General features: G+C 52.5%; 6 protein-coding genes across 6 annotated transcripts; 1 reads left to right on the forward strand and 5 right to left on the reverse strand.

The window, feature by feature from the left end:
• Positions 1-96: 96 nt before the first annotated feature.
• Positions 97-1,632, reverse strand: K460DRAFT_278050 (uncharacterized protein; the record flags this gene model as incomplete). Its single annotated transcript, XM_040928220.1, has 4 exons — positions 97-809; positions 872-1,093; positions 1,147-1,305; positions 1,431-1,632. 4 exons carry the CDS (start codon positions 1,630-1,632, stop codon positions 97-99), a joined length of 1,296 nt encoding a protein of 431 aa, XP_040790120.1.
• A 1,512-nt stretch (positions 1,633-3,144) lies between these two features.
• On the reverse strand, positions 3,145-3,772 carry K460DRAFT_60399 (uncharacterized protein). Its single transcript, XM_040938556.1, has one exon. The coding sequence runs from the start codon at positions 3,666-3,668 to the stop codon at positions 3,267-3,269; it is 402 nt and encodes a 133-aa protein (XP_040790121.1). The 5' UTR covers positions 3,669-3,772; the 3' UTR covers positions 3,145-3,266.
• A 659-nt stretch (positions 3,773-4,431) lies between these two features.
• K460DRAFT_242017 (uncharacterized protein) lies at positions 4,432-4,854 on the forward strand (the record flags this gene model as incomplete). Its single annotated transcript, XM_040927323.1, has 1 exon — positions 4,432-4,854. A coding segment is annotated over one exon (423 nt), but the record flags the coding sequence as incomplete, so codon positions are not given.
• A 494-nt stretch (positions 4,855-5,348) lies between these two features.
• On the reverse strand, positions 5,349-6,223 carry K460DRAFT_402907 (uncharacterized protein; the record flags this gene model as incomplete). Its single annotated transcript, XM_040936569.1, has 3 exons — positions 5,349-5,765; positions 5,893-6,055; positions 6,192-6,223. The coding sequence occupies 3 exons, from the start codon at positions 6,221-6,223 to the stop codon at positions 5,349-5,351; spliced, it is 612 nt and encodes a 203-aa protein (XP_040790123.1).
• A 1,438-nt stretch (positions 6,224-7,661) lies between these two features.
• Positions 7,662-9,143, reverse strand: K460DRAFT_332702 (uncharacterized protein; the record flags this gene model as incomplete). Its single annotated transcript, XM_040930852.1, has 3 exons — positions 8,775-9,143; positions 7,750-8,540; positions 7,662-7,691 (listed from the first exon to the last, which is right to left on the reverse strand). The coding sequence occupies exons 1-3, from the start codon at positions 9,088-9,090 to the stop codon at positions 7,662-7,664; spliced, it is 1,137 nt and encodes a 378-aa protein (XP_040790124.1). The 5' UTR covers positions 9,091-9,143.
• Positions 9,144-10,801: 1,658 nt separating this feature from the next.
• Positions 10,802-11,950, reverse strand: K460DRAFT_374621 (glycosyltransferase family 32 protein; the record flags this gene model as incomplete). Its single annotated transcript, XM_040934686.1, has 1 exon — positions 10,802-11,950. One exon carries the CDS (start codon positions 11,948-11,950, stop codon positions 10,802-10,804), a length of 1,149 nt encoding a protein of 382 aa, XP_040790125.1.
• Positions 11,951-13,006: the final 1,056 nt, after the last annotated feature.

The following is a 13,006-nucleotide window of genomic DNA, read 5'->3' on the forward strand; positions in this document are numbered from 1 at the left end:
CATAGCTGCTGCAAGACCGACATGATATGCCCGGGACACCTGTAATGCGAGAACTCCGGATGTGCATCGCAATTTCCCCAATCAAAACTCCGTTTTCTAACCCCAGACAGATGCCTGGACGCCCTGCGTAGGCGTATTACCCCAAGGACCATTGTTCCAAATACCGACACCCTTGTCAGTAGCCGTTGAAGAGGGGTTCAAAGAAGCAGACGTTGTGGCAACATTATTCTGCTGCTCGCTAGCGTTGTAGGACTTGTAGCCCAACGGCGACGGGAGAGGTGAAGTCGCGCGCTTGCTCAGGGGAGCCCCACCTGGCTGTTGTAGGCTCTGGTTCTGGGTTTGGGTCTGGGGGCGAGTGCCAATAGGGGCGACACCAGAGCCATTAGATTTGGGCCCCGAAATGGGAGGAGAGGCGCCAGGAGATGAGTTGGAGGTGCGGCCCGCCTGTTGTGCATCGAACAGGCTAAAGGCCGGGTTGTGGTTGGACGAGGGAGAGGAATTGCTGTTGGCACGGGCCTCCTGAGATGCACCCGCAACATCCTTGTCCCCTCGTGGGGGCATCTGAACGGCCGCATCGCCACCGACATTTTGTGCCTGCATGCCGAAGGGATCAAACGCCAAAGGAGAAGGGCCGCGGCCGGCGGCGGACGTCTGAACGCGGACGTCCTGGCTGGAGGTGGGATTGTTATTGTACAAGGTCGATGTCTCGCCGTACAGGGCACGGTGCTGGCGGGCGATGAGCTCGCGACGCTCGTCTTCATTCATGGCATTGGGGCTCATGGAGCGGTCGGACTTGGAGCCAGAAACGTCTGTATTACCCTAGTCAACCAGCTGTCCTTCCTCTAATTTTGCCCTGATTCCGAGTCCTTACTTCTGTGATATTGCTGCTCTTGATGATAGTTGCGCAGCTCACGCTCGCGTTGAGCCGCCATCCGTCGCTTTGCCTGCGCCATCTGGTCCGCATCGTTTGGTCGGGGCGCATAGCGCTGGTTCTGGTAGAAGCCCTGAGCGTTAGAGGCCGACTGGGAGCGCGATCCGTCGTACTCGCTCACCGAGTGGTGGCGCTGGGAGCCGGGGCCGCCCATGCGTTGTTCTGGTAATCCCATTAGTGTTTTGATTCTTGAGTTGTTTGGCAGGTTACCATACCGTACTCCGGGTATGGACGAGGAGGACCACCGCCACCGCCGCCGCCACCGCCCATCATGGGCATGGACTCGCGACGGCTGGCGCTCACTGGCGTAGGAGGGAATCCAGGACCAAAGGACTTTCCGCTCTTGGCAAGGTTCTCAGTGGCGCGTTCGACTTCTATAATGACATGTAAGCACTCGATCGTAGTAGTGTCGAAACCTGGCACTGCCATGTCTTGTCGCGTTGCGGGATGGAAGGCATTCTGACGGCACCGAGTACCGGGATTGCATGCTGTGACGTACCATCAAACTGGGAGATGAAGGCATTACCTTCATCTCTGCTGACAGTCGAACTGGCGCCTATGTCCATGTGAATTGGCGGTGCACCCCCACCGTTGTAAACACTCTGGCCGGTACCCGAGCGCGAGGGCGGTTGTGGCTGTTCCCACGAGGACTGGCGTCCAGGAGCTGGCGAGGGCCAGGAGGGGTCGTTGTAGTAGGACATGGTCGGGAAGGGAGGCAGTGGCGCGGGTGGGCGAATTGCACGGGTGAATTCGAGGTGGCAGCAAGATGGGAAGAAGAAGAAGAGAATCTCGGAGCAACAGAGCCCGGCTGCAGAGTCGAGTTAGTGACAGAAGGTCAATTGCAGCCAAGGGAGCCAGAGCGGGCAGGCGGAAGTAAGTATGCACGGAATGGGGGTGGGAAATGAGGTCGAGTGGCCAGCGGAAAAGATTTTTGGCGCGCTTCCCTGAGAGGGGAGATGGGGAGAGAAAGGGTGGTGCCGCTTACCGAGAAATGCGACTTCTGCGAGAGTGGAGACGGGGCAAAGGAGCGACAGTTGTTCACGATGCAGGGCGCAAAGTGAAGAGACGGAGAGGGCAGCACAGCTGAGGTGGGAGGAGAGCAAAAGGGAAGGCTCGGGAGAGATGGCGGGCGGGCGGTCGGCAGAGTGAGGATTATGTCGAAAGGGGATGATGGGATCTCAGTATAGCGGCGCTAAGCTGGCCGAAGCAGACAACCCTAACGCTAATTTCATCTCCGCGCCCACGACACGGGCCCCGGAAGATGCACGCAATTAGTTGAGGTGGTGAGGATGTGGTCCCGTCTGTCACCAGCGGCCGACGGCGTGGGCGGTGGGCATCATGGACCCGCTGTGGCCTCGCGCTCGGAGGCCCCATTTCCTGGCTGGGATGCGTTGTATACCTTATTACCTTGTCCCTGGTGGGCGACCATGACGCTGCGCAACCACAACCTGGAGACGGCCAAGCGGACTGAATGCGTGCTGACGTCTGGGGGGGGCGGAGGTGGGTGTCGAGCGTTGCGGGATATGCGATGCAGTGCCGTGCGTGCAGTGCAGAGAGTGCATGCAGTGCAGGTCGCTAGCCAAGTGACGGTTCGGGCTTCCTCACCATCACCAACTACTACATCATCTACCACTACTTACCAAATCACTACCTGGATACTGAATACTGCTACTAATACTACTACTAATACTAATACAGCACGCCGCACGCCTCCTTTTCCCGTTGCCGCACGCACCTGGACCCTGAGCCCCTCTGCGCTGTGTTATATACGCCCAAAGCTCACAGGGCTCACAGGGCTCGCCTGTCTTGTCGCCTCTACCAAGTATATATCATGACTGTGGGCATCCTCCTCTCTGCAGTAGCAAGCAGCAGCAGCAGCAGCAGCGCCTCTGCGAACATGGGCGTTCGCAGCCCCGCGCACACGTAGCAAGAGGAGGATGCATGCCTTGGCCATGCAACCTTGTATGCACACACACCCCACTCGCGACTCTGCTGGGCTATGATGGAAGACGACGCCACCAATTGACATTTTTCACCGACGACTGTGCTTGGGTAGTGCTCATTGGAGGCAAATGCATGCACACTGCTCATTCGCAGCCCCGCACCAGAGTGGACGCGCTTTTCGCGTAGTCTACGACGAGGGAGGGCGAGACTGCATCATGCTGGCAGCTAATGACTGCATTCTCCTGCCGAAGACGGACCATGGTGATGGTGGTGCTGGTGCTGGGCATAGATAGGCCACTAGCTCATGCATAGGAGCAACCACTGCAGACGACGGAGCCGGTTTCTCGCCATGGTCAGGATCGTGAGGGTGAAGGCTGCTGACTATCCACCGTTAGCCCCCTCCCTCTCTCAAGGCCAACCCGCAGCTCTTAGCTGCCGGAAAGCGGCTTTCATTCCCAATGAGGCCATCCGAGAGATGCCACGGCTGTTCTGCGGTTGCAGCGCTTCTGTCGTGGTCTCTTACCGTACCGCCTGCGCCCGCTGCGAACTGCATCCTGACCCAACCCTCAGCAGGCGACGCCATGCACACAGTGCTCCCATTACTCCACGAAGCACACACACACACACACACAGGCTTCGACTCCATAGCCGGTGCAAGATGCCGGATCCCTGAAGAGATCAGCCTCAACTCCCCTAACGGGCCAAGGCACTGCCACAGGCAATCTATGTTGGGCATAAGTCCTGTAGCTTGCCCGTCAGCCTGATGACCACAGCCAAAACGTTGACGCAGCATGCCAAATTCCAAGCGTTGCCCGTGGTGCTCGGTTTTTCCTACCCTGTCACTAAGAACCCTTGCTGTACAACTAATGGGTAGCCCCCTCTGTACACCTGCAATGTTGTGACCTCAGACTTAGTGTAGAATGCAGCCATAAGTAGTCCACGAGTAGGTCCACGAGTAGCTGGAGGGGTGCCATCTCCTAGTCGGCCCTACGGCTCCTTCCATGTTCACTACTTCACCCATCGCATTCCGTCGCACCTCTCACACTCACCTCCAGCCTTTTTCTGTTCGTACGTCACGCGCCGTTGGGAGCCACGAGTCGCAATCAGACCTGAGAATCCAGCAACTGTTTCACTATGGCCCTGTGTCGTCTCTCAAAGCTCACGCAAGCATGTCGGATAAGGCGTCCTCCATCGCCCAGCTCCGCATGAAGCGCTCGTGCAACGGTTTTCTTTGACACAAAACCTGAAACATCACCTTTAATACAGCAGAACAAACTTTATAAAGAGCTTGTGCTTGCGCCGGTCCTGCTTCCGTCGCCTGACTTTGGTCGAATCTCACCGTCTACTTTCAGTCATGGGGAATGTGTCACTGCCTCAAACGTGGTTCACATATCTTAGTAACACCAAAACGATCACAAGCAAACTCAAAGCTACCTGCGATTGAAACCTCACCTACTCCTTAGTGATATACACCGCTGCCAGAACGACAAGCAACCTTTAGGCTTCGCCCATCGACTTGACCGTTAGCCCTCACCTACATGGCGTCATCCACCATATCTCTATTGAACCTCCCTCCCGAGCTCATCCTCGAAATTGGCGACTGCCTTCCTCCCGACGGCATACTGGCCCTGAAGTTCTCCCACCCATTTCTTAACAGAATTCTGCCTCTTGCGCCACGTCTGAGAAACACTACCCTCTCAGATTGCGCCCGCCTCGCCATCCGCACCTACCTATCTCCACCAGATCTGAAGCCTAGTCATCTTCGCTGCATCTTGTGCAAAGCCGTCTATCCCGCCAGCCTCTTCAACTCATCGAGCAGTCCTGCTTGCGTTCCCATCTCGCTTGCCGAAGATGCCCGACAGACAGATGTGGTCGAGTTGCCACAGAGACTGTGTTCGTGGCATGTAGGTAGGTTGGCACGAGTCATACATACTGAGTCGGGCGGCAGGAACGAGTGGATCTCTCACGTGGACAATATGTGTATGCATTGCGGAGCGGTTCAGAGTTGGACGAAATGCGACTGCAACTGCGATAGCTGTTCATTCAGATCAGTAAAGACCTACACTCGGTACTTGAACAACGACAGAGAGTGCAGGACGTTTCTATTTTGGAGGGATACAACAGACGTGATTCAGTGTAACCTAAACGAAGGGGATGACGGCCAGCTTTGGGTTCGGGAAACATGCTGGGACCCTGGTGAGTCTACGATACTGGAATCGTCGAGGAGCTTGGCAATTACAAGTATTTGAACGCTGACTGGGGGCAGATGCTATCATACCAAAGCCTGTCATCAATATGCACATCCGCTTTGACTCGACGCTGGATGGAGAAAACCAGGCAGAGGCGTGTTCAGTGACGAGTCGACCTCAACAACTCACACTCAATGCCAGGCAACCTTGATTGCTCAGGTACTCATTAACACGACCAGATGAAAGCATGCTTGTTTGTACTCTTGGATTTCGTCCTGTTCGTTTCATCGTGAATATCTAGTCTTCTCGCTAATCATCAAGTCATTGTCCGTATGCACAATCCCATCTTTTTCAACATCCGTTCTTGCCCGTCGCCACTGCTGGAGGCGCATCTCCTTGCCCCATTTCCGCACTGTCATCAAAGCCCACCACTGAGCGACCATCAAGATCAGACCGACACAGGCCACAGACAGCTTCACGACGCCAAAACTCTTCGAGCACTTGACAAGCCACTCCTCGTCCCACCCAAATCCAGCATCAATATCGCGGCAGATGGCAGACTCGTCGATTTGCCAGCTCGGAAGTACCGGGTTTAAGAAGCGGAAGTCGAAGGGCAGGATCATGTTCACGAGGGCGATGTTTACGAAAGACAGCGTGATCGTATGCATGACCATGTAAGCTGACACGAGGCTGGGAATCAACTGCAACTGGCGTGTTAGCCTCTCTAGTCTGCCAAAGCTTAAGACACGTCACCGGAGTGCGCGAACAAAATGATCCGGACGAATCCTTCCAAGCTACATCTGACTACAACGGGGCAATCTTGCTTACCTTTACTGCGCCCACCACACCCAGGATGCTTGCGCCTGCTGCGAAAACATTGTAGAGGAACGAGGAGAAAGCGTGATCTGGCGCGGCGCCCGGTAATGCGAAGGAGAGCGCGAGGAGTATATGTGTGCAGAGGGTAAGGCCAGGGAGGACGATGGCTAGAAATCTGCGTAGCATATTGTTAGCCATGTCATCTTTTCGCAAAACCTCAACTCTAAAGCTCCTCAAAGCTCCTCAAATCACCTCGATTTGCTTGTTTGAGTCCCTCTGCGCGGGGCAAGAGCTCGTGTAACGCAACCTACCTTGTTTGCGCCTGCTCTGTTGTCAAGGCCATATTCCCCCAAAACTCAATTCTATACACAATCCTCAGAAACCGGGGTCTTTCAAGGAAACAGGATGGCGAATGCGCAGCGAAGCGTAGCGTAGCGTAGCGTGGTTGTGTGTTTTGATTTGTCCTCCGCGGGGAACAAGTCCAACAAGGCAGAGGTTTGCAGCGTCGTCGTTGTCGTCGGCTGGCCAGCCAAAAAGGTTGTCAGGAGGGGAGGGCGGAAGGAATGGACAGGCCTTTTTGTAAGACGCGAAGACGTCGCGTGAGGTCAGAACCAGCCAACTAGCCCAACTGAAAAAGCCGGATGTTGCCTGGTTTCGCCGGAGCTTGGGGATTCGTTGGTCTCTAAAATCCGGCGATGATGATGATGGGGGCACAAGGGCAAGGGATGGCCAGGGCTTTTTATTAGCTCCGGGACTCCGCGGATAAAGAAGGACAAGGCTTTAATCTATATGTTATGTTTTGGTTTGAGCGATGTGTACAACGTGAGAATTTCCCTCGAATAAGGGATCAGGAGCGTAAAGAGGGATTTTGCAGAAATGCGAACAAGGAAATGTTGGAATTCTTGTAGTAATAAAGTAGAGGCACTCTAGCGGTGTATAAATAACAGCAACATGTGCTGTTTGTCAGACGAGACTATATACCACACGCTGGATGCGGAATAGCGCTCGCCTATAGTGCGGATCTTCAATTGATGCGGCTTTGAGTGGAGCTTCTAGCCGGAGCTTACGGATAGCTCTCGCTCGTCATGGGTCATTCATTGATCTGTCATCAAACTATCCGATTAACGATTACTTTTCTTTGGTTGTGGCGGAATAAAAGTAGGTCTCGCCATGGTATTTGGAATATTTTTGCAGGCTACTAGGTCTACGTGTGATATTTTGGCCGACTTACTTTTCAAGTCAAGCCGTAGTGTTGACGAGTTAAGAATCAAGATGGATGCGACGATAAATACTGTGGCCAATGAGGGTGATTACGCTTATTAATTCCCACTTTCGTCCGAACTTCTTCCCCAACTCGGCTATCTATAACCTGGGAAGAAATAGTTAGACTACTGAGTATCGTTTTTGGGAATATTGGGATTTCAACAGTACAGGTCGGGATGAGTGAGCATGCGAGGGGGGTTTGAAGCGGAGTAACGTAGTTGGTGAGGATAGTGGACATGTGATAGAGTGATGTCGTGGTCGTGTTTGAGCCGTCGGGGGAATATAAATTGCGAACTCGCATTTCACCTCGGGCTAATACAAAGATACTCAGATCAGTACATAACTGAGTAAATACAACTTGACATGTGTTGTGAATGAGGACAACTTAGGAAGGACAGAATCGAGTGTAATGTTGCTATGATTTGGCTACCAGGTATCACATGAGGCGCCAACGCCATGTGTATTCGTAGGAGAGTCCCCTCGGTCTCTATGGGATCATTCTAGATGCGAGCATGCGACTAAGCGAAGACGTAGCAAGCAATGCCGTACTATTATACCATCAGCAAGAACACCTTGTACGAAGAGGAAAGACGAAGGGATACATACGTTGGTAGGAGCGTTGAACTTGAGGTTCTTGTCCAGGTCGGAAATCGCCTGGATCTCGCCGTCCTTCAAATCGAAGCTGGTGACATCCAGGTTCTGCTGCAGACGGTGCTGAGAGTTACTCTTTGGGATGACCGAGATACCCCGCTGCGTGGACCAGCGTAGAAGAACCTGCGCAGGTGTCTTGCCATGTGCTTCGGCGATCTTCGTGACGACCGGGTGATCGAAGAGAAGAGGCGTGTCCGCGGCAATCTTCATGTCGCACTCAATGAACGACTGCGGGCCGAACGACGAGTACGCCGTGACCTTGATGCCATGTTGCTCCGCCAGCTTAATAAGGTATGGCTGAACATAGTACGGATGATGCTCAATCTGCAGTGTCGCGGGCTTGACCTTCGCATACGTGAACAAATCTAGGAGCAGCGCACCGCTGTAGTTGGAAACACCAATGCTCTTCGCTAGGCCATTCTTCTGGATATCCTCAAATGCTCTCCACGTGCTCTCCAAGCTCGCATTGCTGTGCTCAATCTTGCTCTCACCATCATAGTACCAACCCGGCGGGTACCGCGTCTCAGGCGCAACGTACTTTAGCGCGACGGGGAAGTGGATCAGGTATAGGTCGAAGTAATCGACGCCCCAATCCGCGAGCTGTTTCTTAGTAATGGGCTCGACTTGCTCGTAGTCGTGGAAGCTCTGCCAGAGCTTGGAGACGATGAAAAGCTCTTCGCGTTTTACGAGGCCGTCCTTGATAGCGCGGGCGACGCCCTGGCCGGCTTCGACTTCGTTACCATAGTCTGTGGGGTATTGTTAGTGCGTGCTCTTATGGTAATCCGAAAGGAGAATGACGCTAGGAATCCGCCTGCAGGGATGTGAAGCCACCGGTAGATCGGAGTATCGAGCCGTCAACGACGACCGCAACAATACCTTCGAACTATGGTTTGCGGGCCGGTGGAGCGCGTTCATGCAACGAGATGCTCTTGAAATCCATGCCAAGGTGATTCTTCGTCCGACGAAGGGAATGTACGTACCGCAAGCTCCATCGAACAACCTGTATCCTGTCTTGATGGCATTATAGACAGTATCCGCACAGGTATCATTGTCGACTTTCCACAGTCCAAACCCGACCTGAGGCATCTTATTGCCATCGTTCAGCGTGACGTAGGGTGTGTCGATAGCCATAGTTGCGAAGTAGCTACGGTTCGTAAACGTGGTGAACTTCGGGCAAGGTGAGGTTCTTGATATACAAGTGCGATCTGGAGGAAGTAACGAAGGTCTGAATCGAATTGTAGAAGAGCAGGCGCGCACTGTATTAATACTCGCACGGCAATAACGCCCAGCAACCATGTCCTTATTTCAGATCTCCAAAGAATAGATCAGAAAACGCACCAAGGCACCTGCCGTCTATATAAGCCATGCTAGAGGCTAGATGGAACTACACCTGCGTCTTCAACCGGAAGACTGGGTTGACCGCTTGTCCAAGCCTCTATTTGAGGAGCGCTCTTTACCCTGATAGGATATGTATCCGCTGTCATTTAACCTTGTTATACCGCATCCACTGGGACTTTGGCGGTTTGGTCATGTTTCACATCTTATGGTATATGCCATCCGTGGAGGCTTCCATTGAATCTCCACTCGCCCGTCTTGAATGCAGAATAACAATGACTGTTACTCCGAACAACTGCGTTTGGTATCTTTCTTCACTTGGATATATGGTACCTATCTGTATTGCCGTGAGCTAGTATTGAGAGGCGACAAGAATAATCATAGTAATCCTAGTGGGGTCAAAGTTGCCCCTCCACCCATATTTTGGCCCTATGACGGATAAAGTGCGTTGAGGCACCGGATAATAACTTGCACCACCGAGCACTAATCTCTGAAAAAGATTGGATCGGTATGACTGCGGCGTGGATGGCGTGCGTGGGATGTTGACGTTGTGTTCCTTGAGCGTGGTGTCCATATAGTATTGGTTGGCGTTGGAAGCACGTGCGGTATCACGCGGGTGTGCGTGATCACGGGCGAGATGAAGTACAATCAAGACGATAAGCAGACGAAGTAATGGTAAGCTTAATGGTCTATCACATATAGCTGTTCTTGCCTGAGACCTTTTATGAGTGGATTGTTCATGGGTGAGCAAATACCAGAACCTCCTACGACTCTGCAGGGTTCTAATACCCAGCACCGGCGTGTGCGTAATGATGCGTGAAATCCAGAGCCTGTCCGACTGCCAGCTCGGATTTCTTGCCCAGTCTCTTTGGATCCTTCTTTACCAGGCCGAAACAGCCAAAACCTCGAATTGCAAGGTGCACCTTACAGGTATCAGTGATGCCTCGATTGATCTCAACATGGGTACAAGATCAATTTCGCATCCTTCACGTCAGTGTTAGGACGAGAAAGAAGATACGTAGCCGCTTATAGACTGCCGTGAGGCAGAATTTCGAGAGCGGATAGTGATCTGTGGCGAGCGATTGACCGGTGTCCTCAAACCGAATACATCCTATGATCTCCAATGCGTCCTTCAATAGTTGGCCGACTGGGTAATCGTCATAACAGTGTAGCTAAGTACTAGGGGACTGTCATTCGTGCATTGCCATTTCCACGTGCAGTTGAGATGAGGCTAAGGTGATGAATATGAGAGGAAATGAGCCAGACGACTGTATAGTGATCGGCGCCTACTTGATGAATGGGTTTCTAGGAATTGTATTCCTAATCGGTTACATGGTCGTGATGATGGACGTTGAGGCGGCGCTTTACTGGTCGCGACGTTTAATTTGGATGTTGGCCATTGGTTTCGGGGAAGACAATACAAGAGGCTTGTTGTGTTGATGAAGGAGTACAAGGGTGAATGGTCCCGGGATGACATTTGAGAGAAGGAGGATGTGGGGTTGGTTTCTTTACATGGTATTGATATTGATTGAATTGAACCAGATCAGGTATAAAATATAATCTATAAAATATGTTAATAGATGGTAGAAAGATGTTTCCCTTGAACTCCATAAGACTTTGAAACTCCGATCATCTTGAAGCGGGGAGGACGCCGAATTCTATCAACGTATGGCTATGAATCACCATAGTGTTCACCCTCCGTACCTTCTATCAGCCCCTGCGCCATCATTGCCCTCACGATGGGATAAGTGGCGACACCGTAATTACTCGTTCTGGTCAAGATCGTTCTAGGGTTGATATGGCGCTGGTAGTTACCAGTAGCGAAAGCATGGAGCATGTAGGACGCTGAGAAATCCATTTCCCAATCTCTCCTCGCCCGTCGATTCTTAACGATCAAATCGTACATCTCGATAGGATCAGTCGAGTTGCTTTGTAGAGGCTCTGGAGATGGAAGCCCTTCATTTGGGTTAAAGAGAGGATCGGTACTGTCCGCAAACCAATGTGTAGGCGCGAAGGCATGGCGATCAAGGATGAGAACTTGATTTGGTACGCTGACAAGATACTCCGCTGTCTTGGTCATGGCCTTGAGATTTGCCTCCCAAGCGCCGTCGAACCCTGCATGTTGATCCCGTTTGATGATAGTTGCCATTGCGCTCTTGGGCTTCGTTAGGAATGCACCGTTATTGATAGTCCCGTTTATGTTGCCTCCCTCGTCTTTACCACCGTACTGTCTGCCAGCGACGAAAGCGAAACCAGAGTTTAGCAATGGTGTCAACGGTCGCAAAGTGATGACATCGAAATCCATGTAGATTCCTCCAAACTCGGTAATCGTATCCCACCGGATGAAGTCGGACTTGTGCTGCACAGCATCGATGCGGTGATTTTCGTTGGGGCCGGCATAATTAGGAACTTGGACAGAGTTGAAAACTACAAGCTCTGGCCAGCTGTTTATGAGTTTGCGAGTCCATCGGCTGCCTTTCTGAGCGGCACGCTCAATGTCGCTTGTGTTGTAATCGGTGTGGATGTAGACTTTTGTGGGGTTGATGTACAATATCGAGGCGAAGACGGCCAAAAAGGCAGAGAAATTGAAGCTGATAAAGGCGTCTGGGCCGCCTTTGATGTAGACAAAGTGCACAATGCTTGGGATTGGGTCGTTGTCGGCGAGAGGGTGGAGGAGACCATAGTCACGTGCGGTAGTGACGGGGTGAAGTGGTGCGATGATGGCGGCGAGGAACAGAAGGCCGCCGACTGCGATGCCGACCTTGATCGCTGTTCGATATCGAGCAGAGAAGGATATGTTTGGTAGCGCGTTCAGCGGCATATAGTCGTGTGACTTTTTGAAAATGCTGAGCGAGCGAATAGATTCCCACACGGTGGTTAACGAGTGTGGTTTCTCAGAGTCCGACATGCTGAGTGACTGTAAATCAAAGAGACGAGAGGACACACTGGTACGGAGATAACGACAAGGCCTTGCGTGAGATACCGAAGGAATGCCGCTAAGAACGAAAACCGGTGAAGAGGAATGCGGACGCCCAACAGCTAATAAAGCTTTTCGAGAAGGCGTGTGTCCCCTTTTTCCATGGCCTGCCCTACTTCCGAAATAGCTTTGGATCGACCGTGGCCATATGTGGAAATTCACTCGACGCCATAAGCAGTCACTGTCGACGCTATGCCTTGGTATGAAAACCCTTGTTCCACGTGGCTTGGTGACACCTGGATCTACCAATAGAAAAGTATATTCGGATCTGACTGCGCTAAACTGGGATTTCAGCTGTGTCCAGATGCAGCCATCTATGGAACTATACAACATTGGGGGCTCACTAAGCGGTGCTTATTTGTGTGTGGCGCTTATGGCGCTTTATGGCGCAGGGACAGGGACTGGGGGATTGTTGGACGAAGTAAGGCTCGCACCCGCTGTATCGTGGTACTGGCTTGCATACATTGAACGCATTCTGATGTTTGACAAGGCACAATGATCGTATGCGGACAGTCGAATTGATGATCGAAGGGGCACGTAGTTGTGCTGTGGCCCCCGCGCGGACCTAGAACCCCGAACTTTGGCCAGGAACGTCGGTGGGGCCTTGGATTACGCCCCAAAGACAGTGCTTCGTCCTGCACGGGTTGTTGTAAGTGAGATCTTTTCTGGAAGCGAAATCGTGTCGGCGAGATAAGGTGCGCCAAGCCGACCCAGAGTCTTACCCCTGCATGGAAGCGCTGATCGGTCTATTTTGGACGATAAGGCTAGGAGCAGGATGCCCGGGTGTTGGTATTCGCAAAGAAAGAAGAGAAAGGCACAATCTTCGGAGCACGTTGAACAGGTTGCGTTCAGCGATTATTGCGGCTCTACACAAAATAGTACTGCTGAAAATCTTTCCTG

The sequence above is a fragment of the Cucurbitaria berberidis genome, assembly GCF_010015615.1.
Source record: "Cucurbitaria berberidis CBS 394.84 unplaced genomic scaffold K460scaffold_2, whole genome shotgun sequence".
NCBI lineage: Eukaryota > Fungi > Ascomycota > Dothideomycetes > Pleosporales > Cucurbitariaceae > Cucurbitaria > Cucurbitaria berberidis.

What these genes read in the sequence shown, in the direction of transcription:
- K460DRAFT_60399 (XM_040938556.1), bottom strand. Translation starts at nt 3,668, where the DNA reads ATGCTGCGTCAACGTTTTGGCTGTGGTCATCAGGCTGACGGGCAAGCT.